Here is a 27,602-nt window from a genome sequence, read left to right on the forward strand (position 1 = left end):
TAATGTACAGCATAGGAAATATAGTCAATAATATTGTAACAACTTTGTATGGTGACAGACAGTAATCAGACTTTTGTGATGACCATTTTGTAATGTATAAAAATATCGAGTCACTAGGTTGTACACTTGAAACTAATATAATATTGGAAGTTAATCATACTTCAATTTAAAAAAGGGGGAAAAAAGATAAGTGTGCTTGAGGATGTAGAGAAATTGGAACCCTCTTGCATTGTTGGGGAACGTAACGTGGTGCAGCCACTTTTGGAAGTAGCTTTGCAGTCTGGCAGTTCCACAAATGGTTAAACAGGGAGTCACCATCTGACACCCAGTTATTTCACTCCTAGGTATGTACGCAATAGAAATAAAAACATACATCCACACAAAAACTTGTACATGATTGTTCATAGCAGCATTATTTATGACAGTGAAAAGTTGCCTCAACCACATGTCCATATACTGATGAATAGATAAAAGGTGTATCCATACTGTGAAATACTATTTAGCAATAAAAAGGAATGAAGTATTGACACAGGCTACAACATGGATGAACCTTTAAAATATTACACTAAGTGAAAGAAGGCAGACACAAAAGACCACATATTGTATGATTCCATTTATATGAGTTGACCAGCGTAGGCAAAGCTACAGAGATAGAAAGGTTAATGATTGTCTTGGGCTGGGGAGGGGGCGGAAGAGTGGTTTGAGGAGTGATAACTTGGGGTACAGGGTTTCTTTTTAAGGTAATGAAAATGTTCTAAAATTGATTGTGGTGATGATTGCACAACTCTGTGAATATACTAAAAGTTGTTGAATTGTACAGTTATAAATAGGTAAACTGTATGGTACGTGAATCACATCTCAATAAAGCTGTTATTAAGTAAAAACAACCCTATGTCCTGTGGACACCCAAAAGCTTTCCCTAAAATGGCTGTAAATTGTCTTGGGGATGGGAATTTTATTCTCAAGGCCTCCTTTGGTGTCAGCTCTTGATCCAAGAATTCTGGCCTGGTCCCATAACACATTGACCTAGAAATGGAACTCAGCCTTTTGCTGAAGTTCTATCTTCCCAACCTGCCCTACCTCTTAGGAAGCATTCATGACTTCATCGTAGGTGGGGCAGAGGAGACAGGAAGGGATGGCATTACAGAAGAGCAGGCAGCTTTCAAAGGAACATCAGGTATCCTGGTTTTTAGGATGCTCTTCGCCCATTTCTGAACTGGGGGGCCTTTCCTCAGCCTCTGCACACTGCCCCCACTGTTCCTCAGGCCATCTCCCCAGCAACTCCCCTCCCCGTCTGGAGCAAACCAGATTCCTTCCTAGCATCTCTTAGGCAGAGCTGTTTAGAATCAGACACATCTTTTGTGGCCTTGAGATTGTCCTTTCTATGGCCCATGAGTTCACATTCCACCCAAGAAATTTATCAAGATATTTTTTAACAAAGATAAATATCTCCCTAAGAAGAATTCTGTTGTCACCTGTTAAGACACTAATGTAGCCTTTTCTTTTTTTTCTCTCTTTTTTTTTTTTTTTAGGTGGAGAGAATAGTTTAATGAACCTCATGTACCCCCGCAGCTCCAACAATTATCAGTGTTTTGCCAATCTTGTATTTACATGAGATAAATTCTTGGGAGAGGACGGTGGTACTTTTAAAATACAAATGCTCCTATCAGAACAAGACAGAGAATATAGGCTTAACCACCTTCTGTTTCCCATGTCGGGGAATCCAGGGAGAGGACTGGAGAGTAGGAGCCCCCCCATAACCTGTGGGGGACTGAGGGTGGGCACGGAGCGATGGGTTAAGGTGTGAGGACCAAGACGATGGGGCGGGGCGTGTAGATCGGGCGTCCGGCGAGGGCGGTGCCAGGACCTGGCTCCGGGGCCAGGCTTCCCGCGGGGCTAAAGCGCCGTGTCGGGCTCGGGGTCCGGCGGCGCCCCCTCGCGGGAGTAGAACTCATCGATAATGTTCTGCGGGATGCGCTTCAGCATCTCCTTGGGGAAGATGCGCAACAGCTTCCACCCCAGGTCCAAAGACTCGAACACCGAGCGTTTCTCGTAGGGACCTAGGGACAGAGCAGGAGTGTTAAGGGTGTGTGCGCGTGTGGGTGTCGGACTAAGGGGGTTGCTGCCTGAACGCCCCCAACGCGCCTCACCCTGGTTGATGAAGTTCTTCTCAAATTTCTGCAGGAATTCCAGGTAGAGCAGGTCCTCGGAAGCGAGCGCCTCCTCCCCCACCACTGCCTTCATGGCCTGCACGTCCTTCCCGACGGCGTAGCAGGCATACTGGTGAAGGGGTGAGGGGGTCAGCGGTCACGGCAGGCTTACCGCAGGAGTCCCATGTTCCCCCATGTGACTGTGCGGGGACCCCAAAAGGGGAGGAAGTTTTTTCTTCCAGGAGAAAAGTTCGTGGTCCAGCTAGGGCTCCAAGCTCCAGCTTCTGAAACTAGCTTCCCCACCAGCCCTTGGGCTCTCTCCTTACCAGCTGGTTGGAGACATCTCCATGGTCCTTTCTCGTCATGCCCTCCCCAATGGCGGACTTCATCAGCCGCGACAGGGAAGGGAGGACGTTGATGGGGGGGTAGATCTGGGCGGGGCGAAGAAGGCGTGTCAGAAGGCAGGGTCCAAACTTTCCCTTCTTTCCCACCTCTACTTGTCTTCCCTCCCACTGTGGTTCTCAGGAGACTGGTCCTTATTCATCCCACAGAGAGGTCGGCTGGTCACACCCTGCCCTCCTCTATCGCCCACAAATTCTAGGGCTTGGGTATACAGGTGTCTATATGTGCGCACCTAGACAGGAGAGTGGAGGGGGGTGATGACATGACATTAGTTCATGAAAGTCTCGCTATTTCAAAACTTCTGATTATTTGGACGAAAGCCAGGTAGAAACTTAACAGTTCATAGTTGCAAAGAAAAGCTGCCAAACAAAGAGGAAAGAGTAAGGGGGTGGCCTAAGATGGGACAGACACATTTACTAACCCTTTGGTACATTATTCACCACCTACTTGTGTCAGTTACCTATTGTTTTTGTTCACCAAAGCAAATTACTAGAAAGGAAAGAGAAATGATATTTATTTTGTATCTACGAGCTGCTAGATGCTTTCTGTGGGCCAAGTTATTTTATTTTATTCTCTACAATGCAACTGTGTGATATATATTATCATTCCCATTTTATAGATGAGGAAACCTAGGATCAGAGAGATGAAATGATTTTCTCAAGGTCCCACATCCAGGTAGGCTGGATTCCACCCAGACTTGTCTTCTGTCTGGGAACCAAACAGTCTTCCTGGGGATTATCTCCTGTTAGGGGTTAGCCTTGTCTGGCCCCTCCTCATTCACTGGGAGATGAAGTACAGGGGGCGGTGGGACACTGGTTATTAGTCAGTGTCCTTGGAGATGGTGGAGAGAGCAGGAAGTGGGTAAGGAGGGGACAGTACCTGTCTGTTATGAAGCTGTCTGTCCACGTAGATCTGTCCCTCTGTGATGAAGCCCGTCAGGTCTGGAATCGGGTGGGTGATGTCTGCAAGGAAAGGCACTGGTGTCAGTGTAGATCCTGGTCTCCACCCACTCAGGGCCATGTAGGTTCTATTCCCTCACGGGAGTGGGTGATCGGGGGAGGCAAGGAAGGGACAGTGTCTACCCTGATGGAGGAACAGAGCTACTGCACATCTAAATAAAGAAGCATGGGTCCTTTAAGTGTCTGGGTAGGATGGGAGGGCAGGAGGGCTGCAGAGGGTAGTGGGCAGGGAGGCGGCTCACCGTCATTGGGCATGGTGAGGATGGGGATCTGAGTGATGGATCCGCCCCGGCCCTCCACGCGGCCTGCCCGCTCGTAGATGGTGGCCAGGTCTGTGTACATGTATCCGGGGAAGCCTCGGCGCCCGGGCACCTCCTCTCTGGCAGCTGAGACCTGCAATATTCGTGGGCCTTGGGGTAAGAAAGGGGGCAAGAGGCTGACACAAGGAAGGGGAGTGGGGGGCTCATTGACCATGAGGAAAGGAGTGGGGACAGGCCTGCGTGGGCCAGCTCTGGGCGCAGTGACTACAGCCCCCTCACCTCCCGCAAAGCCTCTGCGTAGGAACTCATGTCCGTCAGTATGACCAGCACGTGCTTCTCACACTGGTAGGCAAGGAATTCAGCCGTGGTCAGTGCCAGGCGCGGGGTGATGATCCGCTCGATCCTGCAGGTACGGCCAATGTTTAGAGAGCCTGGAGGCCCAGGCCTGTGCTCCATTTGGCCCCAGTGCTGAGTGGGTGGTGAACTGGGAAGGTGGTACAGTGCACAGCAGCAGAGGACTGGGTAAGATGAGCCCCAGGCCCCAGCCCCCAGATCCAGGCCATGGTTCCTGGGAGTGGGCCCTCAATCACGTCCTGCTATTCAAGGTAGGAATGAGCACAGAGGCTGGGACAGGCAGGGAGCCGGGTGAGAGAGGGACAGGCAGGGCCAGGAGTGACTGATGAGGAGGACAGTGTCCCTCGTCCCCCAGGGCACCCGAGCTTGGGTCAGCTGGAGCGCTCACACACTCGGTGTCCTCGGGGTTCTTTCCTTACTGTTCCCCTCACTATTCCTTGCTGGGCATGGGTCAGAGGCTGGTCTGCCCTGGCAGCCCCTTCCACTGGGGGCACTCTAGGCACCCTCAGTCCCCGGGCTCTGTGCCTGTGGCACTTTCCTCTGGTGACATCATCTGGGACCCCTGAACTCTGCTACCTGCTTTGAGTTCCTTCTGAGTACCTTCAGTTCCCAGGACAGTTTATTAGATTTTTTTTTTTCATCACCTAACCTACAGATTTAAACTCACATTTTCTCAACTTTTAAAATAGCAGTTTTTCTAAGCGAATGCTTTAGGGAAATATCTCTTTAGTGGTGACCTTGTGGAAGTGAGCCTCGGAGGAGGAGCCCTGACTTGGGATGGCGGCTGGATGCAGGTTGTGGGCAGGGCGGAGGGGCGGCAGGTGGCAGGCGGGCTGTGGCCCAGCTCCCTGTCTCTCCGTGTGCTGTCCCTACCTCTTCCCCAGCCTCGGTGTCCCCATCTCCACAATGAGGGGTTGTTCTCCCAGCTCTGGCCCATGGCTGTAGTTCTGGGATGCCTGAGACCTGGTACTCTGGGTCTTGGAAGGGGACAGGGCCTGCTGCCTAAGGGCAGTATGGGTGCCAGGGGACGGCTCACGTGGGGTCGTTGGCCAAGTTCAGGAAGAGGCAGACATTGCCCATGGTACCGTTCTGCTCGAAGTCGGACTTGAAGAACCTGGCTGTCTCCATGTTCACCTGGACACACAGCAGGGAGGGCTGGAGGCGGGGCCCAGGCTCCTCCCATCTCTTCTCAGTAAAGCCTATTGACTGACCTGCTAACGGTCACTGGGGTGAACCTGGGGCTTGAGAGGGCAGGGGCTGGGTTTGCTGCCCAGTCCGGGATAGGGTCTCATCAGATCCCCAGAGAGAGGTTCAGACTTCAGACTCAGCTCTGCTCAGTGCCACCCCTGCCCCTCACCCTACCCGCTGCTTCCCTGCTAAACTCCCCGTCCCTGCCTTGGGCCCTCTAAGGGCCCCCGGGATCCCCTTTCTGAAGCTGTCTTGTCTCCCTAATTTCCCTCCTCCCCCAGCTGTCCTGGGCTCATCTCATAGCTGCCATGGCCTCTGGGCTTCTGTGGGGCACACACTGCCCGCTCCTCCAGTCGTGCTCTTGCCTCTCCCACCAGACAGGCTCCGACTTTGACAGCTTCTCAAGAAGAAGGATAATGCCTCCCCCATAAGACTGGGTGTGCCAGGGGCCAAGGCTGCCCGCCCATAGCTTCCAGAACTTGCCAATCGGCCCAGCCCCTCTTACCCCCATGGCTGCAAAGACGATGGCAAAGTTGTCATCGTGATAGTCCAGCACGGCCTTGGACTTCTTCACCAGCCCAGCCTGGCGGCAGATCTGGGCAGCGATCTGGGGACGGGAGGAAGGACATCAGAACCAGAACTCGAGCCAGCCCACTGAGGAGCATGGACAGGGTAATTCCCAGCCCATCCTCCCGCCAAGGCCTTCGGTGGGAGGGACCCAAGGTCAGCAAGGTGGAAGGGCTGCCCCGGGTCCTGCAGCCGCTCTCAGGGGAGGGCTGCCTTATTCTGTGGCACCTGGGGACCCAGGGTGCCTGTCATGAGGAGCAGGGCGGAAAAACAGTTCCAGAGAGCAACTGCCTACCACGGGTTAGGGACAACTGGCCCTTCAGAGTCCCCTCTGCCCCCCCAGCCTGCTAGGGGTGTCTCTGGGGTTTGCCCCAGGTCTGCAGCGTGTGGAGCTTCCAGTCGCCATGTCCAGATCCAGGATAAGTGTGTGTGGGAGGAAGGCAGGGACGCTTACGCTGTCTAATCCCTCTGAGCGTTTCGAGGGTGAGCCGGGGTGCATCCGGGAGTAGAGGAGTGGGGGTGGTCGGGGGGAGCATCTAGAAACCTTGTCACACCAGCTGCTCTGGAAAGAAATGGGCTGTCCACTCTGGGTAGAGGGGGTAGGGCAGGAAACCTGCACAGGGAGGCTTCAGACGGCCGTGGGGCTGGCCCGAGGTGGAGTTCGCTCAGTGCAGGCAAGTAAAGACCATTGCAAGGACCAGTGGTAGAGCCGTGGGCTCAGCTGCGCAGGACATTCAACACTGAGGCTACCCGTGGGCTCTCTCGTGAGCCAGTGCGAGCCCCACTCGCTCAGGATGGAGGCTTGGAGATCTGTCTGGGGGCCCTGAGTCCCTGAGCTGCCAGGAGACAGCTGCCGGTGACCCCAGCCTGCTCGGCACAGGAGGCCTTCCTCGCTGGCCCACCAGCCCCGGCCTCTGCTCCGTCCCTTCCCCTTGGTCGTGCCCACAGGCCCCTCGAAGTCCTCACCTCATTGTGGGGGAGCCCAGCTGCTGAGAAGATGGGGATCTTCTGGCCACGGGCAATGCTGTTCATGACGTCAATGGGCGAGATGCCCGTCTGAATCATCTCCTCCGGGTAGATGCGGTCGTGGGGGTTGATGGGCTGGCCTGGGAGACGGTGACCATGGACCCTGCTCAAGGGTCCAGGCCTTGCCCGCCCTCCCCCACCCCTGCCCCAGACTCTGGAGCACCACCGTTTAACAGAATTTTCTTCCGTGATGGAAATGTGCTCCAACTGCGCTGCCCAAAACGTAGCCTTGGCCACGTGTGGCTATTGAGCATGCACAATGTGGGTTTTTTAAAAAAATTAATTTATTTTATTTTTGGCTGTGTTGGGTCTTCCTTGCTGCGAGCGGGCTTCTCCTTGCGGTGGCTTCTCTTGTCGCAGAGCACGGGCTCTAGGCGTGCGGGCTCAGTAGTTGTGGCTCGCGGGCTTAGTTGCTCCGCGGCATGTGGGATCTTCCCGGACCAGGGCTCGAACCTGTGTCCCCTGCATTGGCAGGCTGGTTCTTAACCACTGCGCCACGAGGGAAGCCCCACAATGTGGTTTTGAAATGAACTTTTATTTCATTTGAATTAGTTTGTATTTAAATAGCCACAGTCCAGTGCTCCCTTGGACGGTGCCACCCAGGCACATTAGAAGTGGCAGGCAGGTGGATGCCGGAAGGCAGGAGAGTGAGGGTCTTGGGCACCTGGGGAACTCTGCACAATGACGATAGCATTTTATAGGAATGGGACATGAAATGCAGCTTGCCCCAGACAGAGCGGCCTTTGCTGCTCTCGTATCTCACCTGACCTGCCTGTTAGTATGACCAGTACTGGGGGTGAGCCCTGGGCAATGGCCCTGGACTTTATCTGGGGCAGAATTTCCAAGGGGCGAGGTGACAGAGGCAGTGACTGGGGTGGGGAAGGTAGTTGGGGGGCTGGGTCACGAGAGCCGTCCTGAGCCTTTGGTCACTTACCATTGATATCCAGGAAGTCCTCTGCCATGACCACTGGCCCCTTGTCGATGGGTTTTCCAGAGCCATTGAAAACCCGACCTGGGAGTGGGTGAGAGGGGATGGGTGATGATCAGGAATGGCCCTGGGTCTCACGGCTGCTCACCCTCCACACCACCAGCTCTCACCCAGCCCTCGCGTCCCAATTGCCCCATGTCCCCCTCCCCTCAGCCCTTGGTTACCCCCAGGGAGCTGGCTACAGTGACTGCCTCCTTGGCGGTCTTCCCTCCTCTCCTGGAAACCTTTACAGGCAAGGCCTTGGCCCAGGAAAATGACTCTAATGGGGAGTTTTAGGGCTGGAAGGAGGAGGGCCAGGTATGGCAGACCTTGGGAGAAAATTAGGGGATGTGCAGTTCGTTTCAGCTTGACCCCAAATAGATGGTTACCTCCTCTGCCTCTAATTTATTGAAGCTGCCTGCCTCATGTATTGAACACCTGCTGTATGTCAGGCCCTGAGCTGGGGTTGGGGGTCAAAGACAAGGCACAACCTCTGACCTTAAAGGGCTCCCAGGGGAGGCAGACTAGGTAAAGAGGCAATGACAGTATGGTCTGCTAGGTAAGCACTTGGTCAGGGAAGCTGGGCTGGCCGGACAGAATGACGCCCTCACCCTGCCCATCCCTACCCCTCACCCAGCATGTCCTCCGACACTGGAGTCCGTAGGATGTCCCCTGTGAATTCGCAGGTGGTCTTCTGGGCATCGATCCCAGAGGTCCCTTCAAACACCTACAGGGTAAGAGGTTAGTCAGTCTAATAAGCGGTTTGCTGGGGAGAACGGGGCCTCCCATTCTAGGCTCCCTTTGTGTCCAGCTCCGGGCAAAGCTCTCTCAGGGGAAATAGAACATTTTCTGTCTTTGGAGTTTATAAGATAGTGTGGAAACTTTGTGGATTCATTCATTTATTCAACCAGCCAACATCTTATTGACACCACTTACCTGAACAATTGCCTTGGTCCCAGCCACCTCAAGCACTTGCCCGCTCCTCTGAGTCCCATTGGGGAGGGTGAAGTTGACGATCTCAGCATACTGGGCAAACTAACAGGAGGGGAGAGCAGCCCAGAGTGTCAGTGAGACCAGAGGTGAAGTCCCTGTCTCCTCCCCAGACTTCCTTGACCCAGTCTCAAGCTCCTTTCTCCCATCTTGTGCCCAGATACTCTTGGAAATGAACTTCAGGGACTGGTAAGTGGAAAGTTTGAATTCTGATTGGGAGGCAGTATACCTGGGTGGGTAGGAGCACCGACTTTAGAGTTGGAAGACCAGGGTTAGAATTGAAGCTCTGACACTTAGAAGCTGTGTGACCTTGTGGAAGTTACTTAATGTCTCTGAGCCTTACTTTCCTCATCTTTAAAATGAGAATAATACTAACACCTATTTCTTAAGGCTGCTGTGGGGAGGAAATATATGGAAAGTCATTAGCTGGTGCCGGGACCTTACAACAGCTCAATAAAATGTAGTAGCTATTATGGCTGTTTAGGTCTCCTGACAGCAGCGTTGTTTGTGCCCCTGTGGACTAATGGTGAACACACTGGCAAAGTTCTCTCCTCGGCTCCCAGGTGTCCCCATCTACCAGTGGCAATCTTCCCCTAGCCGTGGGGCTGGGATCAATTCACACGTAGTCTTCACAGGCTTCAGGAATAAAAAGAATCAGGCAATCACTTTGCTTTTGGCTAAGATCAAGTGAAGTATTCATTCTTATCAGTGTAGAAAGCATCAGGCTGACATGTGGAATATATAAAGAAATCTTACAACTCAACAATAAAAAGGCAAATACCCTATTTTAAAAATGGCAAAGGATCTAAATGAAGATAGACACGTGCCCAATAAGCACATAGATGCTCAACTAATTAGTCACTAAAGAAACGCAAAATCACACAATGAGACAGCACTTCACACTCATTAACATGGCCGTAATAAAAAAGACAGATAATAACAAGTGTTAAGGTTGTGGAGAAACTGGAACGTTCAGACACTGATGGTGTGAATGTAAAATTGTGTGGTCACTTTGGAAAATAGTCTGGTGGTTTCTCAAAAGGTTAAATAGAGTTACAATATGACCCAGCAATTCCACTACCAGGTGTATACCCAAGAGAAATGGAAACACATGTCCACATAAAAACTTGCATATGAAGGCTGATAGCAGCATTATTCATTATAGGCAAAAAGTGAAAATAACCCAAATGTCCACAAACTGACAAATGGATAAACAAAAGGTGGGATATCCAGGCAGTGGAATATGTCAGCTTTAAAAAGGGATGAAGGGGACTTCCCTGGTGGCAGAGTGGTTAAGAATCCGCCTGCCAATGCAGGGGACACGGGTTTGAGACCTGGTCCAGGAAGATCCCACATGCCGCAGAGCAACTAAGCCCGAGCACCACAACTACTGAGCCTGTGTGCTGCAACTACTGAAGCCTGCGCGCCTAGAGCCCATGCTCCGTGACAAGAGAAGCCACCGCAATGAGAAATGAGAAGCCCGAGCACCGCAAGGAAGAGTAGCCCCCACTTGCCATGACTAGAGAAAGCCTGCGTGCAACGCAGCCAAAAATAAACAAATTAAAAAAAAAAAAAAGGGACGAAGTACTGATCCATAATACAACATGGATGAACCTTGAAAGCATCATGCTAAGTGACAGAAGCCAGACACAACAGGCCACAAAGTATATAATTCCACTGATATGAAACGTCCAGACTGGTCAAATCCACAAAACAAAAAGATTAGTGGTTGCTGGGGACGGGAGGAGGGAGGATTGGGGGTGACAACTAACAGGTTCAGGGTTTCTTTCTGAGGTGATGAAAATGTTCTGGAATCAAGTAGTGGTGATGGTTGCACAACTCTGTGTATAGACTAAAACCCACTGAACTATACACTTGAAAAGAGTGAAGTTTATGGTATACACATTATAGCTCAATTTTAAAAACCAATCAGGGGCTTCCCTGGTGGCGCAGTGGTTGAGAATCTGCCTGCCAATGCAGGGGACATGGGTTCGAGCCCTGGTCTGGGAGGATCCCACATGCCGCGGAGCAACTGGGCCCGTGAGCTTCAATTACTGAGCCTGCGCATCTGGAGCCTGTGCTCCGCAACAAGAGAGGCCGCGATAGTGAGAGGCCCGCGCACCGCGATGAAGAGTGGCCCCCGCTTGCCACAACTAAAGAAAGCCCTCGCACAGAAACGAAGACCCAACACAGCCATAAATAAATAAAAAATAAATTAAAAAAAAAACCAATCAGGCTGTCCCTCCAGGACCACAGGCAGCAAGTGGGTAGGTGGATGTCTGCCTCAAGGGAATCCCCGAGCTCCGCTGTCTGTGTGTGCTTCAGGAACCAAGGTCTAGATGAGGCTATGAGCCAAGCCAAAGAAGCTGGACTGGGAGAGCAGACGCTCCCAGCTGACACTGGTCCTCATCTCTGGTCAGCACCAGGAGAGCTAAGTCCTCTACCTGCACCTTCTTTCCAGGGTAGGTCCTGGAGAGAAAGCATAGCATCGCCCAGCCTCCCTCACCTTGCTGCCCATCCACCTGGCTTCCTTGATTCACTTCAGGGGTAAGCCATAATCTTAATCCAATAAGAATAAATGGTAAAAAAGACTGCACCTCTCCCTGCAATGTTTCTAATATTCTGGGAAATTAAAGTACTCCTCTAAATTACTCCTTGGACATTAGAGGAAATCAAAACTAAAATCACAGGAGAAATAGAAAATAATGAAAAGGATATCACTTCGAACACATCAAGCTGTACCATGTTTTCTGATCTTAATCAAAGTCAGTCAGAAATCAATAACAAAAGGATAGTTAGAAAAACTTCATACATTTGGAAATTTTGAAACGTTCTAAATATAGAAAAACTGGGACTTCCCTAGTGGTGCAGTGGTTAAGAATCCACCTGCCAATGCAGGGGACATGGGTTCGAGCCCTGGTCTGGGAAGATTCCACTTGCCGCGGAGCAACTAAGCCAGTGTGCCACAACTTCTGAGCCTGCGCTCTAGAGCCCATGCGCCACAACTACTGAGCCTGTGCTCTAGAGCCCGTGAGCCACAGCTAGTGAGCCCGTGTGCCTAGAGCCTGTGCTCCACAACAAGAGGAGCCACTGCAATGAGAAGCCCGTGCACCGCAACGAAGAGTAGCCCCTGCTCACCATAATGAAGACCCAACGCAGCCAAAAATAAAATAAATTTATCAAAAAAAAAAAAAAAAGGGCTTCCCTGGTGGCGCAGTGGTTGAGAATCTGCCTGCCAATGCAGGGGACACGGGTTCGAGCCCTGATCTGGGAAGATCCCACATGCCGCGGAGCAACTTGGCCCGTGAGCCACAATTACTGAGCCTGCACGTCTGGAGCCTGTGCTCCGCAACAAGAGAGGCCGCGATAGTGAGAGGCCCACGCACCGCGATGAAGAGTGGCCCCCGCTTGCCGCAACTAGAGAAAGCCCTCGCACAGAAACGAAGACCCAACACAGCCATAAAAAAAAAAAAAAAAAAAAAACCTTTAAAAAAAAAGAAAGGCTGTGGAAATATTCCAGGCTAAACGAGACATGATGATTAAATGTGATACCAGGCCCTAGACTGGATCCTATACTGGAGGGAGAAAAATGCTATAAAAGACTTTATTAGGTCAGCTTACAAATTGGAATATAGATTGTAGATTAAAGTATCAGTGTAAATTTCTAAAGTTGATAGCTACTGTGGTTGTGTAAGAGAATATCCTTATTCTTCGGAAATACACACTAGAGTTTTGGGCATAACTTACCCTCAAAGTATCTAAAAAAAAAAAAAAATTAAGCACACACACACACACACACACACACACACACATGCATATACACTCAGAGCAATGATAGAACAAATGGGTAGATGGATATTCCTTGTACTATTTTTATTTTTGCAACTTTTTATAAATTTGAAATTGTTTCAATAAAAAGTCAAATTAAAGTATGCTAGTGGAAAAAGAGACATGATTCCCTTTATTTGCAGATGATATTGTATATCTAAAAAACCCTAATGGGCTTCCCTGGTGGCGCAGTGGTTGAGAATCTGCCTGCCAATGCAGAGGACACGGGTTCGAGCCCTGGTCTGGGAAGATCCCACATGCCGCGGAGCGACTAGGCCCGTGAGCCACAATTGCTGAGCCTGCGCGTCTGGAGCCTGTGCTCCGCAGCCAGAGAGGCTGCGATAGTGAGAGGCCCGCACACAGCGATGAAGAGTGGCCCCCACTTGCCGCAACTAGAGAAAGCCCTCGCACAGAAACGAAGACCCAACACAGCCATAAATAAATAAATAAAATATAAAAAAAAATAAAATAAAAATCCCTAAGAGGATCTAGTTAAAAACAAAAACAACCCCACCTAGGATTAATAAGAGAATTTGGCTGTATACAAGATAAATACATAAAAATCAATCTCAGATTATTTTCCATTATGTTATTGTAAGATATTGAGTATAGTTCCCTGTGTTATAGAGTAAATCTTTGTTGCTTATCTATTTTATTTAAGTAGCTTGTACCTGTTAATTCCACACTCCTAATTTATCTCATAATCTGAAAAAATATATATATAGGGCTTCCCTGGTGGCGCAGCACTTAAGAATCCCCCTGCCAGTGCAGGGGACACTGGTTCGAACCCTGGTCCAGGAAGATCCCACGTGCCGCGGAGCAACTAAGCCCGTGTGCCACAACTACTGAGCCTGCACTCTAGAGTCCATGAGCCACAACTACTGAGCCCACGTGCCACAACTACTGAAGCCCTCGCGCCTAGAGCCCGTGCTCCGCAACAAGAGAAGCCACCACAATGAGAAGATCACGCACCACCACAAAGAGTAGCCCCCGCTTACCGCAACTAAAGAAAGCCCGCGTGCAGCAATGAAGACCCAATGCAGCCAAAAATAAATAAATTTATTTTAAAAAAAAGCTCTCATTAAAAAAAAAAAATATATATATATATATAAAACTGAATCACTTTGCTGTATACCTGAAACTAACACAATATTGTAAATCAACTATACTTCAATTAAGAAGAGTGTTCCCCCCAAAAGAATCACAGAATATTAAAACGTATCATTAAACAAAACTTATGCAAAAAGTGAAAAAGAAACAATCTCTTTTTTTTTTCTATTCCAGCAGTAAACGGAAGAGGAAATGGAGAAAAATATTTCATCCACAATAGAGCCAAAACCCATAAAATATCTGGAAATAAATTTAACAAGAAAGGTACAAGAAAATAATAAAATCTTACTAATGGACAGAAAACAAGCCCTGAGCAAATGGAGAGCAATAGTGTTTTCCAAGACAGAATGACTTACTATCATAAAAATATAAATCCTTTTCAAAAGTATATAAATTCAATGCTTTCCCAATGGATTGTTTCTCCTGGAACTTGATAAAATGATCTTAAAATTCATGTAAATGTCTGAGAATATCCAAAAACAGTTATGGAAAAGATCAGGGGTGGAGGGCTTGCCTTGTCAGATATTAAAACGTGCTCTAAAGCTGCTGAGGTCTAGTGGTCAGTGTTGGCGTGAGGCAGATGAACGGAGATGTTGGAAGGCTAGAGTCCAGAAACAGATCCCAGATTTTAGGAGACTATTAGAGAACAAATGTGGCATATAAGTTCATAGGGAAAAAGAATTTATTGTACAAATGGTGCTAATACCCTGGGTATCTATCCCTATCATAAACACAAACGCATTCCAGGCATATAAAAATTTAAATATAAAACTAAAACAAACAAAATACCAGAAGAGCTTTTCTTCTTTCCTTTTTTATGGAATAATCCAGTTAAAAGCTGGATAAGAGAGACATCTTTAAGCAAGATAAGAAATCCAGAAGCCATAAACAAAGAAATAGAAATCTTTGATAATATAAATATTTGAAATTCCTGTACGGCATACCATAAACAAAGGTGAACAATAAACAAAGCAAAACGTACAACTCAATGTGTAGGAAACGGTCACAGAGGAGGAAGTGAGATCTCAGCAGATAAAAAGATACTCAACTCCACTAGTCATCAGGGAAATGCAAAAAAAAGCAAGATAGGACTAGTCTTAACCATTAGGCAAAATTACTGGAGAGCACATATTCAGTGCTGGCAAGGATTCTGGGAAGTGGGTCCTCTCATGCATGGCTGGTTGGAATATGAATTACCACAACCTTGCTGGGCAAGCAATTTTGCTCCAAATTGTCAGTATCTATTAAAAAATAAATATACACTGTGAACCAGCAATTTCATTTTGGGGGAATCTATCCTGTAGCAATAAGGGCACCAGTATAAAAGGGATATATATTGCTATACTATTTGTAATCGCAAAACCTGGAAACATGCTGATTGTCTATCAAAAATGGAATACATCACGGTACATCCACACCACGGTTATGTCCAAACCACAGTCGCTATCAAAAAGAATGAGTAAAATGTGTATCTACCGACATGGAAGAAATACTCGATACATTTTAAGAGACTAACACCAACGTAAACATCTAACTTGCTTATATTTGCCCATATACAGCAGGATATTTACATTGGTTATCACAAGAGGTTGGGAATAAAGAGGTTAGGGGCAAATAGTTAACTTTGTGTCTTTTATTTCACTAGTTACAAAAAGCGTGTTTTGTATGTGCGTGTAATTAAAATGTTAAAAAAAAAAAAATGGGGGGGAATTCCCCGGCGGTCCAGGGGCTAAGACTCCGCGCTTTCTCTGCAGGGGGCCGGGGTTCCATGCCTGGCGGGGAACTAAGATCCGGCAAGCAGCGCAGTGCGGCCAAAAAACAAAGGGGGGGTAGGGGAACATGTTCAAGTACAGTGACGTCATTGTCACCATCATTATATCCCCTGCTGTCCACAAACCAGTAACCTTCAGGGCCAGGGAAGAGGGGTGGATGGCTCAATTCCCCAAAGGGGTGTGAGCAAGGTGGGGTCCTCCCGCCAGGGCTCCCTGAGACCGGAGGTTGAACCTGAGACAGGAGGATTCCCAGCTCTGAGAGTCACTGAGAGAAGCTCTGGCTTGGGCCCCTCCTTGTCCTGTGAAGAGGATGCCAGGAAGGCCATCTTGTTCCCTCCTAAACCACTGTCAGGCCCCGCTGAATGGGGTCACTGGGGGAAGGGGCTCGCCCCAAGAGGAGTGCTGAGGTCTGCGGAGGGGCTGATGCCAGACAGCCTTTGGCTTCACAACCACAAGAGGGAGCCCAAGAGCAAGGGCTGCGAGGCCCCGGGAAACAAGTTAAATACAAGTCCTGGCTCCAACCCCTCTTCCGCTCTCTGTGGGCCTGTGTCTCTCTCTCTCTGAAATGGCCACTGGCCTCATTGTCTGGGACGCAGACGGGGGGCTGCTAACCTCAGGAGGAAAAATGCTGGACGGAACACCGGCCTGAGCGGGCCCCAAAGCAATTAGGCAGTGGGCCCAATGAAAAACAGGCAGCAGGCTGATAAAAATCTATCCTTTGGGAACTTCCCTGGTGGTCCAGTGGGTAAGACTCCACGCTCTGGGAACTAGATCCCACATGCGTGCCGCAACTAAAGATCCCGCATGCCGCAACTAAGACCCGGCACAGTCAAAATAAATATATTTTTAAAATTCTCTATTACCTTAAAAAAAAAAAGCGATCGTTGGTATGTGGGTTTGTGTGGGTGATGGAGAGGGGAGAAGAGGTGGCACACTGTGTGTCCCTGAAAGATGAAACACCACAGAAAATGAACTTTAAACAGGCCACCGGGAGCTTGTCAGGAATGCACATTATTGGGCCTCAACCCAGGCTGCTACCTTAAGAGGTTTTCATACAATTTCAAGGCCCTGATTACCTGTCTAAGAACTTTGGATCTACGCAAAATTCTTCCCCCCGATATTTTTCCATTTGAGAAGGATGGAAGCAGAAAGCGTTGTTGCCTGTGTGATTCAATTCGGGCAGAAGGTGGCGCTATAGAGACAGAATTGTGGCATTTTTGCCCAAGCAACTCTGGAACAAGGAGTGTGGGAGAGTGGAGAAGGGTGCATAAAGGTGCCTTCATCTCCTGCACTTATGAGACTGTCAACTTCTGATTCCTTTCCTTCCCTCTGCAAGCCCAGGATTTTCTGGGTGTCTCCATCACCCAGTTACTCTGTTCTACACGAGTTACCGATGTGTCCAATAATCACAGAACCATAGCCTGGGAATCTATCTCCAGTTTCGTAGTCCAGCCCCACCTTACAGCTGGAAAATGGATGTCTGCATAGGTACTGACTCTCCATACAGAGTCCTATATAGACTGACAGGGAGTGTGGCAGAGGTGGGCAAAGGGGCAGGGGATTCACCAGCTGTTTATTTAATCAGGCATATTAGCATTTCCTCATCCAGGCAGGGCTCTCGCTAGCTGTTCTCAAGGAGGAATAATAACAACACGTTTGGGCTTCCCTGGTGGCGCAGTGGTTGAGACTCTGCCTGCCAATGCAGGGGACACGGGTTTGAGCCCTGGTCTGGGAAGATCCCACATGCCGCGGAGCAACTGGGCCCGTGAGCCACAACTACTGAGCCTGCGCGTCTGGAGCCTGTGCTCCGAAACAAGAGAGGCCGCGACAGTGAGAGGCCCGCGCACCGCGATGAAGAGTGGTCCCCGCTTGCCGCAACTAGAGAAAGCCCTCGCACAGAAACGAAGACCCAACACAGCCAAAAAATATAAATAAATAAACTCCCTCCGAAATACCTGGTGGTTTCTGTTTAAAAAACAAAAAAGCAATACATTTATCTGATTTGATCCTCACAACAATCCTATTGTCATTTTTTTTTTTTTTTTGGCCTTGCTGCAGGGCATATGGGATCTTAGTTCCCCAACCAGGGATCAAACCCATGCCCCCTGCAGTGGAAACGCAGAGTCTTAACCACTGGACCACCAAGGAAGTCCCCTATTGTCATTTAATGGATGAGGAAACCGGGATTTACAGTCCTAGACAGAAGGTTCTCAGACTTCAGGGAGCATCAGATCACCTGGAGGGCTGTGAAAACAAACTTCTGGGCCCTCAGAGTTTCTGATTCTGTCAGCCTCGGGTAGAGACCAAGAATCTGTATTTCTAACAAGTTCCCAGGTGGTGCTGATGCTGCTGATCTAGAATTGATGGGTAGTTAATAGAAAGGGTGGGATGGATCTGGGATTAAAGTTCAAGAAGCCTGAATCACACGGTCTGGTTCCGGTGCTCACGTGCAGACCAGCTCCGCCACACTTCTTCCCAGGGCGTCCCTGACACTAATGGGCCCAACTGTGAGGTCTCCATGAACTTGGAATCTGTCTTCCAGAAATGAGTGGGTCTGATCTCTTTAGTATAGTTGGCTCAGATTTTGACAGGCCCATACTTATTCATGCTCTCATTCATTCATTCATTCACTCACCCTTCCTTTGAACAAACTGAGCCCCCATGACGGGCTAGGTGTTCAGTAAAACTGCAACGTGGGGCTCTGGGAGCTTGGGATTTATAGACACCATCCAAGTCCAATAGGAGGGCACATGGCGGGGGGCGGGGAGGGGCGGGGAGAAGACATGCGGCCAGGTGGTGACCAAATGCCTCGATGGATGTTGCCAGAGAGACAGTACACAAAGCCGAGAGCAGGGTCAGGCTCACTGCTTCCAGGAGAAGGGGAGTCAGAGGAAGGGACTCGGGTGGGGGGGGGAGAGGTAGTGGAGAAGGCAGAGTATGTGCAAGGGCCCAGAGACATCGAATGGCAGCTTCACACAGAGACAGTGTGGGTTTCTAAGTGCGGAAGGGAGAGTGATGAGATGTGGAGAGGTACGCAGGACCCTTACAGGACAGAGGGCCTGTAAGGTGAAGCCATGGGGAGACCTAGTGAGTTTGGAGCAGCAGAGGGAAGGGGTCAGGGCTGCATGGCGGCAGGGTAGAGGATGGGAGGGCGCCAGGCTGGGGCCCCAGAGGCCGTGGCCATGATAAGGGTGTGGTGGGTGGGAGACTGCCGACAGAACATGGCCCAGGAAGGGAGGAATCAATGTGGCACCCAGATTTCCAGTTTGGGGTTGGGTGGGAGACAGGGGTGGAACTGGCTGTGGGGGGAAGCAGAGTGATCGGGTAGCTTTGCAGAGCTCTTGACGCCTCGAGAATCCCCAACCCCGGGACTCAGAATACTGCCAGTGTCTGCCATGGTCCTACGGTTCCCCGAGGACACCAAGTCGCCCGCACCCCACCTCCTCCGTGAGGCCCGCCTCACTTCCCGCTCAAGCTGCCGGCTCCCAGGCTGAGACAGTCCAAACACCTTTGAAAACCTCAAGCTCTGGAGAGTTAGCTGGTATCCACCTGCCTGCCGCCTCCTCCTCTTCTTTTTAAAAGAAGACCCGTGAAAGGCAGGTGGGAGAGTCCTGCCTTCCGGGGAAGTTAGACACAGCCATTCTACTGATGAAGAAAGAGGCACAATAGCTGCAGTGCCCCTGTTCATTGCTGGTAGGAGCAGGTCTCTTAATGCCCACAGCGGGACCCACAGAAAAGGCGGGAAAAGAAAACCTCGGGTGGCCAGGGAGGGAGAATGTGGAGGTGGGTGTCTGGGGGTCAGGAAGAAGGGGGTGGGAGCATGGGGGCCACCTAGGGGCAGGGCAATTTAGAAGAGATCAGTATAGGGGCTGGGAGCTCTGGGATTTGGCCGTGGTGCCTGGGAAGAGACAGAAGTCTTACCTTGACCTGGTCCAGCACCACCAGGGGCCCATTGACGCTGCACACGGTCCTGTAGGCTGGGGGAGGGGTGGGGGTGGGTGAGGGTCTCACACCGACACCCGGACAGACAGAGAGAGACACACACACACACACACACACACACAAGCATCCTCCACCTTCCCTCCCTCTAAGCACCACCCCCTCCCCTCTCTGGAGCCTGGGCCGTCAGGGTCATTAGCTGTGACAGGGCCAGCCACCATTGCTGTAAGGGTCATGCCCCTGCCGGCAGGGCCCCCGCTGCCTCGGACACCTGCAGGAGGCTGGGGGAGGGCCAGGGCAAGGGCAGAGGCCCCTCGAGTCCTCCCCCCCGACCCCCCCAGCCATCAGAGGCCTTTCTCATCTCTGAGGCTACTTCCCGTCTGGCCTCGGCCCCCACTTGCCCACTACACCCTCCTCTCTGACCCACAGCATTTTCCAAAAGCTAGAGATGTGATGAGAGCTGCCCTCCCTGCCCCTCAGCAGGACCACACTTCTCTCCATCACCCCACACTGACTGGGCACTCTGTGTGTGTGTGTGTGTGTGTGTGTTGGGGGTGCAGGCATCAGTGAGAAAAGTCAGCCAGGGCCTTGCTCTGCCACGAGGCCGGACTCACTGGGCGCCTGTGGGAGCGGGGAGAGAGCAGAGCCACAAAGGAGGGTGAAGCAGATTGCCCCCGTCCTGATGGCTGGAGAGAGCCACAGATGGGGATGTGAGCTCGGCTTACAGGGAGGGACTGGGTTAGACATCAGGAAATACTTCCCAGCTCCAGTGCCGGGGACCCCAGTAGGAGAAGCACAGACTGGCAGACAGGAAGCTTACTTTGGTTCTGTGAGGCGCTAGCTGAGGGACCCTGGGTCCTTCCATCACCCATAACCCCGGGACACGGTAGCCCTTCCCCAGGGTCCTTTTGAAGTGCCAAAGGGACAACTGGGGTGAAGGAACCTGGCAGGGCAGGATGGTCAGGGGTGTCTGTGAGGTCACTGGGTCACTCCCAGGCTGGAAGGGCCTCCGACAGGAGAGCGGTCCAGCCCTCCTCTCAACAGGCCAGGAGAATGGGGCTCAGAGGGCTGGAAAGCCCGCCCAGGGACACAGACCCTTGTGGCAGAGCAGGGGCGGGGCCCCCCTCGTGCTTCCTATCAGACCACAGGGGCTCCCACCCGCCCTTATGGTTTCAGCAGGCCTGCCGCCCAGCTGCTCTCGCCAGGTGAACCTAAGCGGGGCTCAGTGGTCAACCCCTTATTTTTGTCAGATCGAAGTTCCTTTCCTGGGGACTTAGTCTAGGAAGACCAACTGGGCAAGGTGATCCTTGCACAGATGTTTTCTATGTTCTCCGGAGCTTAAGGACTATTAGGAAGACTCAAGAAAGCTAAGTTCTTCTCGGACTTGGGCCCAGAGCTGGGGCACTCCCCGCCCCTTCCTGCCCTCATACTACCAGCCCCCACGTGCACCTGAGCCATTCTCTTGTCCTTTTCCCATGAAGGTGGTATCCCACCTTCCATCTAAGCCAGCCCCTCCCTGGCACTGGGAACCAGGCCCTAGAGAAGGCTGAGCACTGGGGTGACGGGCCAGCACTCCTTCTCTCTGTGGCCGTCTCATCAAGCAAGTTCTGGTATTTTCCATCTTAAAATCACGCCCTCCACTCCAATCCTTGTCCAGCGACGATCACAGCCCAGCTCCACTGCCATCTCCTTCCACCTGCCACCCACACCTCACCTTCCAGTCTGGCTTTGCCCCTGGAAGGGACCAGGGCCTGGATGCACTCTCTCCTGCAGGTCCCTGGAGGCCCTGCCCTGCCCCTCCCCCCCCACCTCTCTGGCTACTCCTCAGCCTATTTTCATACCTTTGGATGCTGAGACCTCAAGGCTGGGACCCGGCTCTTGACATCTCACTCCTGCCCTCCAAGCTCTGCTTCCCTCCTCCCTCCTCCCGTCCTATCTTCAAGCTTGCCTCTCAGATGCCTTCACAATACTGGGCTAGGCAAATAAAGGAGGCAAATAAAACATGGAGCCTACAATTTAAAAGGGGATAAAGATGAAATAATTGCCAACTGCTCTGAAGGGAAAGAGCAGGGTGGGCGGGAATGGGCTTGAACACCAGGCTTGGAGCTCATGGAGGAGGCGCCTTGCAGGAAGGGCCATCTGAGCTGAGGCTCCAAGGTCAAGTGGAGTCATCCAGGCCGCCCCCAGACAGCTGGACAAAGGGCACATCTGGCAGAGATAAGGAGGCCCAGGGGCCCAGAGAAAGAACTCGGGGCCTTTGGGGAACAGAAAGAAGGGCAGCATGTCTGGTGTGCACAGGCTCACTTCCCTTGTGCAAGAGGACACATCAGTTCCAAGACACGTGAGGGCGGGAGTGTCTGTAGTGTTCACTGCTGGATTCCACCTCTTAGAAGAGTATGGGCCTATGATAGACAGTAAATATTTGTTGGATGAATTATGGAAGGCGTCACCTTGCCCCACCAGCCCATTCCCGTATTTCCCACATCAGGACCTATGTGTTCCCCCTACATATACACACACACCTTCCCATCCCCAAACCAAATGAGGATCCTGTCACCTACTCTGGCTCCTGCCACCCCTGTGAAGGTAGAATGGAAGGGATGAGAAAGCGAATACACAGGCTAAAGGGGTTGTAGGCACAGGAAGACCCCAGCCTCCGCAGGGTGAGGGCAGAGGCCAGGGCATCAACCTGCCCACGAAGAAAATCACCAAACAGCCCTTCCTGCCCAGGGGGCATTTTGATCAAACCCTCTGGGTTACTAGGACTGTGTGAAGTAGAGAGGAGCCAGGGAGCCCAGCAGAGGGAGGGTGGAGGGTTGTGAGAACAGGGGAAGGAGCACGGGGCAGAGAGACCTGCTTTTTCAATAGCCCTGGGGAAGAGCTGGCATCTTCCTGGCCCTGTGGAGAAAATACCAAGACCAGCCAGAAGAAAGACGCAGAGTGGGTGGGCCGGGTAAGGAAATGGGGGTGCTGGAGGGGAAGGGCTCTTCACAGCTGGCTCCCCCCATTTCACAGCTTCTGCCAAGTGAAATGCATTAACCTTGACACCCAACAACTCTACCTGCCAAGGGGAGGAGCGGTGAAGGTCACGGGCACAAAGAGAGGAGCGATCTGGATGTGGGGGGCCCCTCCAGCTCCCAAGGAGGGGCTGGTTCTTGGGGAGCCCAGGCAAAGGGCTTGCCTGCAGCAGAGCTGGGTGCTCGGCACTTCTCAGTTCTACGCAGCACGAGGTCGCTAAGTCCCCATCTCATCACACCAGCCTCATCCATAAGCTGCCTTCCCAGGATTCCCGCGGACACGGTTCTTGGCTCTAGTTGCTGGGTGAATACATCGCTCCATAGCCTGGACCTTTCATCGCAGATAATCCACTTACGTGGCCATTTCGGTTCAGTCTCTGGCTATTGCCTTCCTTTGTCCGAGGCCTCGCCCTTGACTAACTACGGCAGCTCGCTGGGTCCTTTCCCCTCTGAAGTCCCACAGCTGGCACCCAAGTGGGAGCCCTGCTCTCCAGCTTGCCCGTTACTGGAGACAGATTGTGTCTCTCCCTTCAGACCAGGGTGTCTCCTCTGCAGGACTAGACAATATCTTTTCTGAGAGGCTGTCTGGTTTGGACACAGCCAAGGTGATGGCTGAGCAACAAAGGTGTCCTTGACTGGAAGGCAGGTCTTTTGTCTGCACCCACCCCCAACTCTGATGGTGTCCATCGCACGGAGTGGCAAACTGAGGCCCAGGACCTCGGCAGATTTCTCCTAGGGCCCACCGCAAGTCAGGACAGTAGCCTGTGGCACTCAAGGCTATGGCCCTACCCCAGCCCGGGGCACATCCCTGACCCCGGAGGTGGTGCTGGAGGCAAGCGCTGGACGAGAAGACCCCTGAGGGGCACGGACACGTTGCAGACACTCCCTCCAGCTGCTCTGCCCACCCCATCTCCATTGTCCTAGCTGACACTTCGGGTTGCTCTTCGGGCTGCGGGCCCCTCCTGCTCCCACCTCCCCACCGCCTTCCCCGGCAAAAGCTCAGCGGGGCTCCGCTAATTAGGGCCGGCCCAGCCACACCTGCAGCGTCCTGGGAGCCGGCTGAGGCGGGCGTCCATGCGTGAGGCCGGGGGGGTGGGCAGGCCCGGGGCAGCAGGCCCTGCACCTCCTCCCAGATCCCCGCTGGAGGGATTAGGGGAGGGAGGGCAGGGGCGGAGGGTTCTTAGAATCGGCCCGAGACCCTGACGGTGGAACGCTCTCCGTGTAACCTCCCTTGCCTTTCGGTTGAGGAAACCAAGGCAGCCAGCGGTTTGGCACTCAGGGCCCTGGGCCATCGGAGGGCTCCGGCCCTCCAGCCAGAATGCCAGCCCGTCCGTCCTAACCTCTGCTCCTGCGGGGCGCCCCGACCCCTCACCCCACCCCTTCTGCCCCACACAACCAGATAGAGCTCCTGCCGCCTCCTCTCCGTGGAGATCAACTCCAGCTCTGAGGAAGGCAGAGGGGGCCCTTCCTTCCCAGGGGGGATACTGCTGGGGTCCCTCCCCATCCTGATTCTACCCAGCCCCCCTTCTGCCTTATTCCCTCCTTCAGCCACTGCAGAGAAATCACCTTTAATGCCTCAGGCCTGTTCAGTCCACCTCCTCCTCCAGGAAGTCTTCCCCTGGACCCATGCCCATGGCCAAGCGAGCTCTGGGGCTGGGAGTCAGCTGCCCAGTCCCCTGGCCCTCTGGTCCCCCAGCTCTCCTCCTAGACTCCTTCTGCCTCTACACAAAGTTCTCCTGCCTGGAAGTACTTAGAGTCCCCTGGTGGGGGAGGAGGGCAGAGAGGGCCACAGGAGTCCACATGCCCAGGCCCCCGAGGAGGAAGGGGGGTGTTGGAGAAAGCCGCAGGTGCAGAAGCACGCTGAGGAATCCAGCCTCCCTCGGGCGGGGGGTGCCGGCCGGCCCCGGCCCCTGGGTGGACCTGTGGGGACACTCGGGTGTAGCGAAAGCACAGGAGTGGCCTCTGTCTTCACAATAACATCTTTAACGCGGGCACTGGGCGAGGGGCTCACCTCGCGCTGACCCGTGACTCTGGGTGGGCTGTTGGGTGTGAACACAGTTGCCTGGCTGGGAGCCGCATGGTGCCAACGGGGGACACTGCTGTTGCTGCTTCCAGCCGGGGTCAAACCTCCTGGGCGTTGGCCCCAGTGCCAGGGCTTGTGGACTATAAATAAGAGGCCGGCTGGGAGGGGATCCCGGGTAAGGTTGCACCCTGGGAGGGCACATTCCAGGGAGGAGGAAAGCCGAGCCGTTTGTCCAGACCTCAGACCCCACCCCCCCACTCAGCACCCAGGCGGCTCTCCCTTTCTCACAGGGGGAGGGGAAGATGGGGGAGGAGCCTGCGGGGGTGGCCGTCACCGGGCCCGGACAAAGGTCAGCCGACTCTACTCAGGTCTCCGGGCCGGGGATCTGGACCCCGGGGGGGGCACGGTCACGGCATATTTATGGGTCTTGGTGACCCCGGCTTTGCAGTCGGGGAGGATCTGGACCTTCGTCCTCCCCGGGCCCGCGGGGCCTTCTTGATAAATCCGACCCCACTCGCTCTCAGTTCCTCCTTAGCTGGAGTGTTCCACACCCCTCGGTGCCTGCCTCGGGCCTCAGGTGGTGGCCCGCCCAGCCGGGGCGCTGCTGCCCCGAGCCCTGGGCCTGGCCGTTCTGCTCCCGCTCTGCTCTCCGTGGTGTGGGCCCCGCCGCACACCCGGCTCTCAGCTGCCTCTCCGGACACTCCCCCTGCCCCGGTGGGGCTGGCTGGCTGCAAAGGGAGGGGCGGCCGTGCTAGGCCAGCTTCTCCCCATACACACCCTCTTAGGAGCCTCTGGCTCTGCTTAGCCGGTGCCGGCCAGGCCGGTTTACTCCAGTGAACGGGGCTGTCTGAGAATTCAAGAATTCGCCACACCAGGGAATGTGACCTTGGACAAGGAAAGATGGCCGGAGCAGGGGTGCTTGGTCCTGGGGACTTTGGTCCTGGGGACTTCCCGGGTTTTCTGCCCCAGACACCCGGACTCGGCCCACCCCTGCAGGACAGGCACTCGAGCCACACCCACAGACGCCCCCGATGCCCCCTCGGAAGCCCACAAGGGTCCACTCCAGCGCCCGCGGTCCCCACACCCCTACCCCTGGATGCCAGGCATGCGTCCTTCTCCTAGCTGCTCACACGGACATGTGCCATCATCTGCCCACACACTCATCCATGTTCTCCCCGTGAGCACACATGCTTGCACACACACACACCCCACCCTGAGTGTACAAGCATGCACACGCAGTCTCACACATTTCCTTTCCGATCACACACACGCTCAAGCTGTCACATACATATTCACACACATATGTCATCACCCAAGTGAAGGTGGGAGCACACGCCCACCCAGGCACACGCCTTCCCCTGGTTCCACACCCAGGCACCCTCCCCCAGAATGCACACATGACATGACACACACGGTGTCACGTGTTCCCCATCCTGAGAATGCACACACACTCTGCGTTGCCACATACATCCCCCAGGGAAACTTGATTATACTGACACTGAGTATTCTGGTGTACACATGCGCACACCCCAAACACACATATTCACACAAGAGTGCACACACACACACACTCTTGGGGGCAGTTGGGAGCTCTCTGTGGACTTGGGGTCTCAGTGCAAGATCACTGTCGACAGGAAGGTTCCTGCAGCTACTCCCCTGCCCTTTCTTCTGGGGTACCCTGGGCTGGGGACCCTCATCCCCCCACCCGCATCACTCCGCAGGACCGAAAGCCCCTTAGGTCTCGCCAGGTCTCAGGTCCTCCGCTTTCCCTGAGGCTAAGAAGGAGGACCTGGAGACCCAGCAGCCCACCCGACCTCACCCACTGGGGGTCATACTCACTGACGCGGGGGTGGGTGATGTAGTTTCGGGTGACCGCCTGCATGTGCTCTCGGGTGGCACCCAGGTTGGAGCCACTGCTGGGGAACCCCCCGGGGCTACTGTCTACCTTTGCGGCCATGGTGAGGTGGAGGGCTGGGAGCTGAGTGCCTGAGCCTCCAATACTTCTGGCCCAGCTGGAGCTGGAGAGAGCCGGCCGGCCTCCCCATGCGGCCACCCCTCCCTTCCACCCTCCTCTCCTCCCCCGGGGTTGACTGTAAACACGGAAACCTGGCGCTTTGGCTCTGAGCTCTTCCAGATCTGGGAGGTGTCCTAGGCCACCTGGGAGTGGGAGGCTGGGGGAGGGGCAGAGGGGTAAGACAGGCTTTTCCCACCTCTCTCTGTTCCTCCATTCCCGCCCCGGCCCTGCAGCCGGTGTGAACTCAGCACTTCCCCCGGAACCTCAGGTGCTCCGACAGCCCCATGCCCCTCACATCTCCTCCTGGGCTCCCTCCCATACCCCGCTTCCGGCAGGCTGCCATCTCCTCAGGTCTTCTCACTGTCCTCCCAACCTGCCCTCACCCTGCCCTCCTTGCCCTGACCACATCTGGGTACCTCTTCCCCCGCAAAATTCCATCATCATCTTTTTTCGCACATCTATAGAGGATCATTCTTGGGCCAGCTTCAGTGCCACCTCCTACAGGAAGCCTTCCCTGGATCCTCCAGCACCCTGGATTCACCACACTTCTGATCTCTTTCCTATGTCCTGCCTTTTGGGGAGTTCTCTCATTGCCACCACTTGGCTCTGAGCCCCCACGAGCTCAGCTTGTGTTGTTCCATCAGACTTGGGTCTCCTTAAGCCTTTCTGTCTCATAATATTGAGGACTCCCTGAGAACCAGGGCACGTCTCTCTCCATCTGATGGCAGGACCCTGTCTCACCTTATACTTCACCTCCAGGGTCCCAGACAGCAGGTCTGCCCTGACATTTTCAACCCAAGGTAGAAAGTACAAATGGAGGATCCCTCTTCATGCCTGGTGGCTAAAAAAGTTGTCCCCTGGGCCGTGGAGCATGCACAGGTCTGTTGGGCAAGGCATCGTGGGCACCGGTGTTTGGCTGCTCCGGTGACCTGCGTGTCTCCTTGCAGACTCAGGATCTCCCAGCATCTCTAAGGACCTCCCCAAACTACACTGCCCCACCGAGGCAAAGGGGAAGCACAGCTGTCTGGGGCTCCCT

At 53.1% G+C, this 27,602-nt stretch overlaps 1 protein-coding gene across 1 annotated transcript; it reads right to left on the reverse strand.

The window, feature by feature from the left end:
- Positions 1 to 598: 598 nt before the first annotated feature.
- Positions 599 to 26,635, reverse strand: ATP6V1B1 (ATPase H+ transporting V1 subunit B1). The gene is made up of 14 exons (XM_082356375.1): positions 26,392 to 26,635; positions 19,495 to 19,550; positions 8,810 to 8,908; positions 8,507 to 8,600; positions 7,841 to 7,918; positions 6,847 to 6,986; positions 5,819 to 5,920; positions 5,162 to 5,259; positions 4,051 to 4,174; positions 3,754 to 3,904; positions 3,432 to 3,514; positions 2,477 to 2,581; positions 2,151 to 2,280; positions 599 to 2,060 (listed from the first exon to the last, which is right to left on the reverse strand). Exons 1-14 carry the CDS (start codon positions 26,507 to 26,509, stop codon positions 1,897 to 1,899), a joined length of 1,542 nt encoding a protein of 513 aa, XP_082212501.1. The 5' UTR covers positions 26,510 to 26,635; the 3' UTR covers positions 599 to 1,896.
- Between the last annotated feature and the right edge of the window lie 967 nt (positions 26,636 to 27,602).

This window comes from Balaenoptera borealis (assembly GCF_965194805.1).
Source record: "Balaenoptera borealis genome assembly, chromosome: 15".
NCBI classification, from domain to species: Eukaryota; Metazoa; Chordata; class Mammalia; order Artiodactyla; family Balaenopteridae; genus Balaenoptera; species Balaenoptera borealis.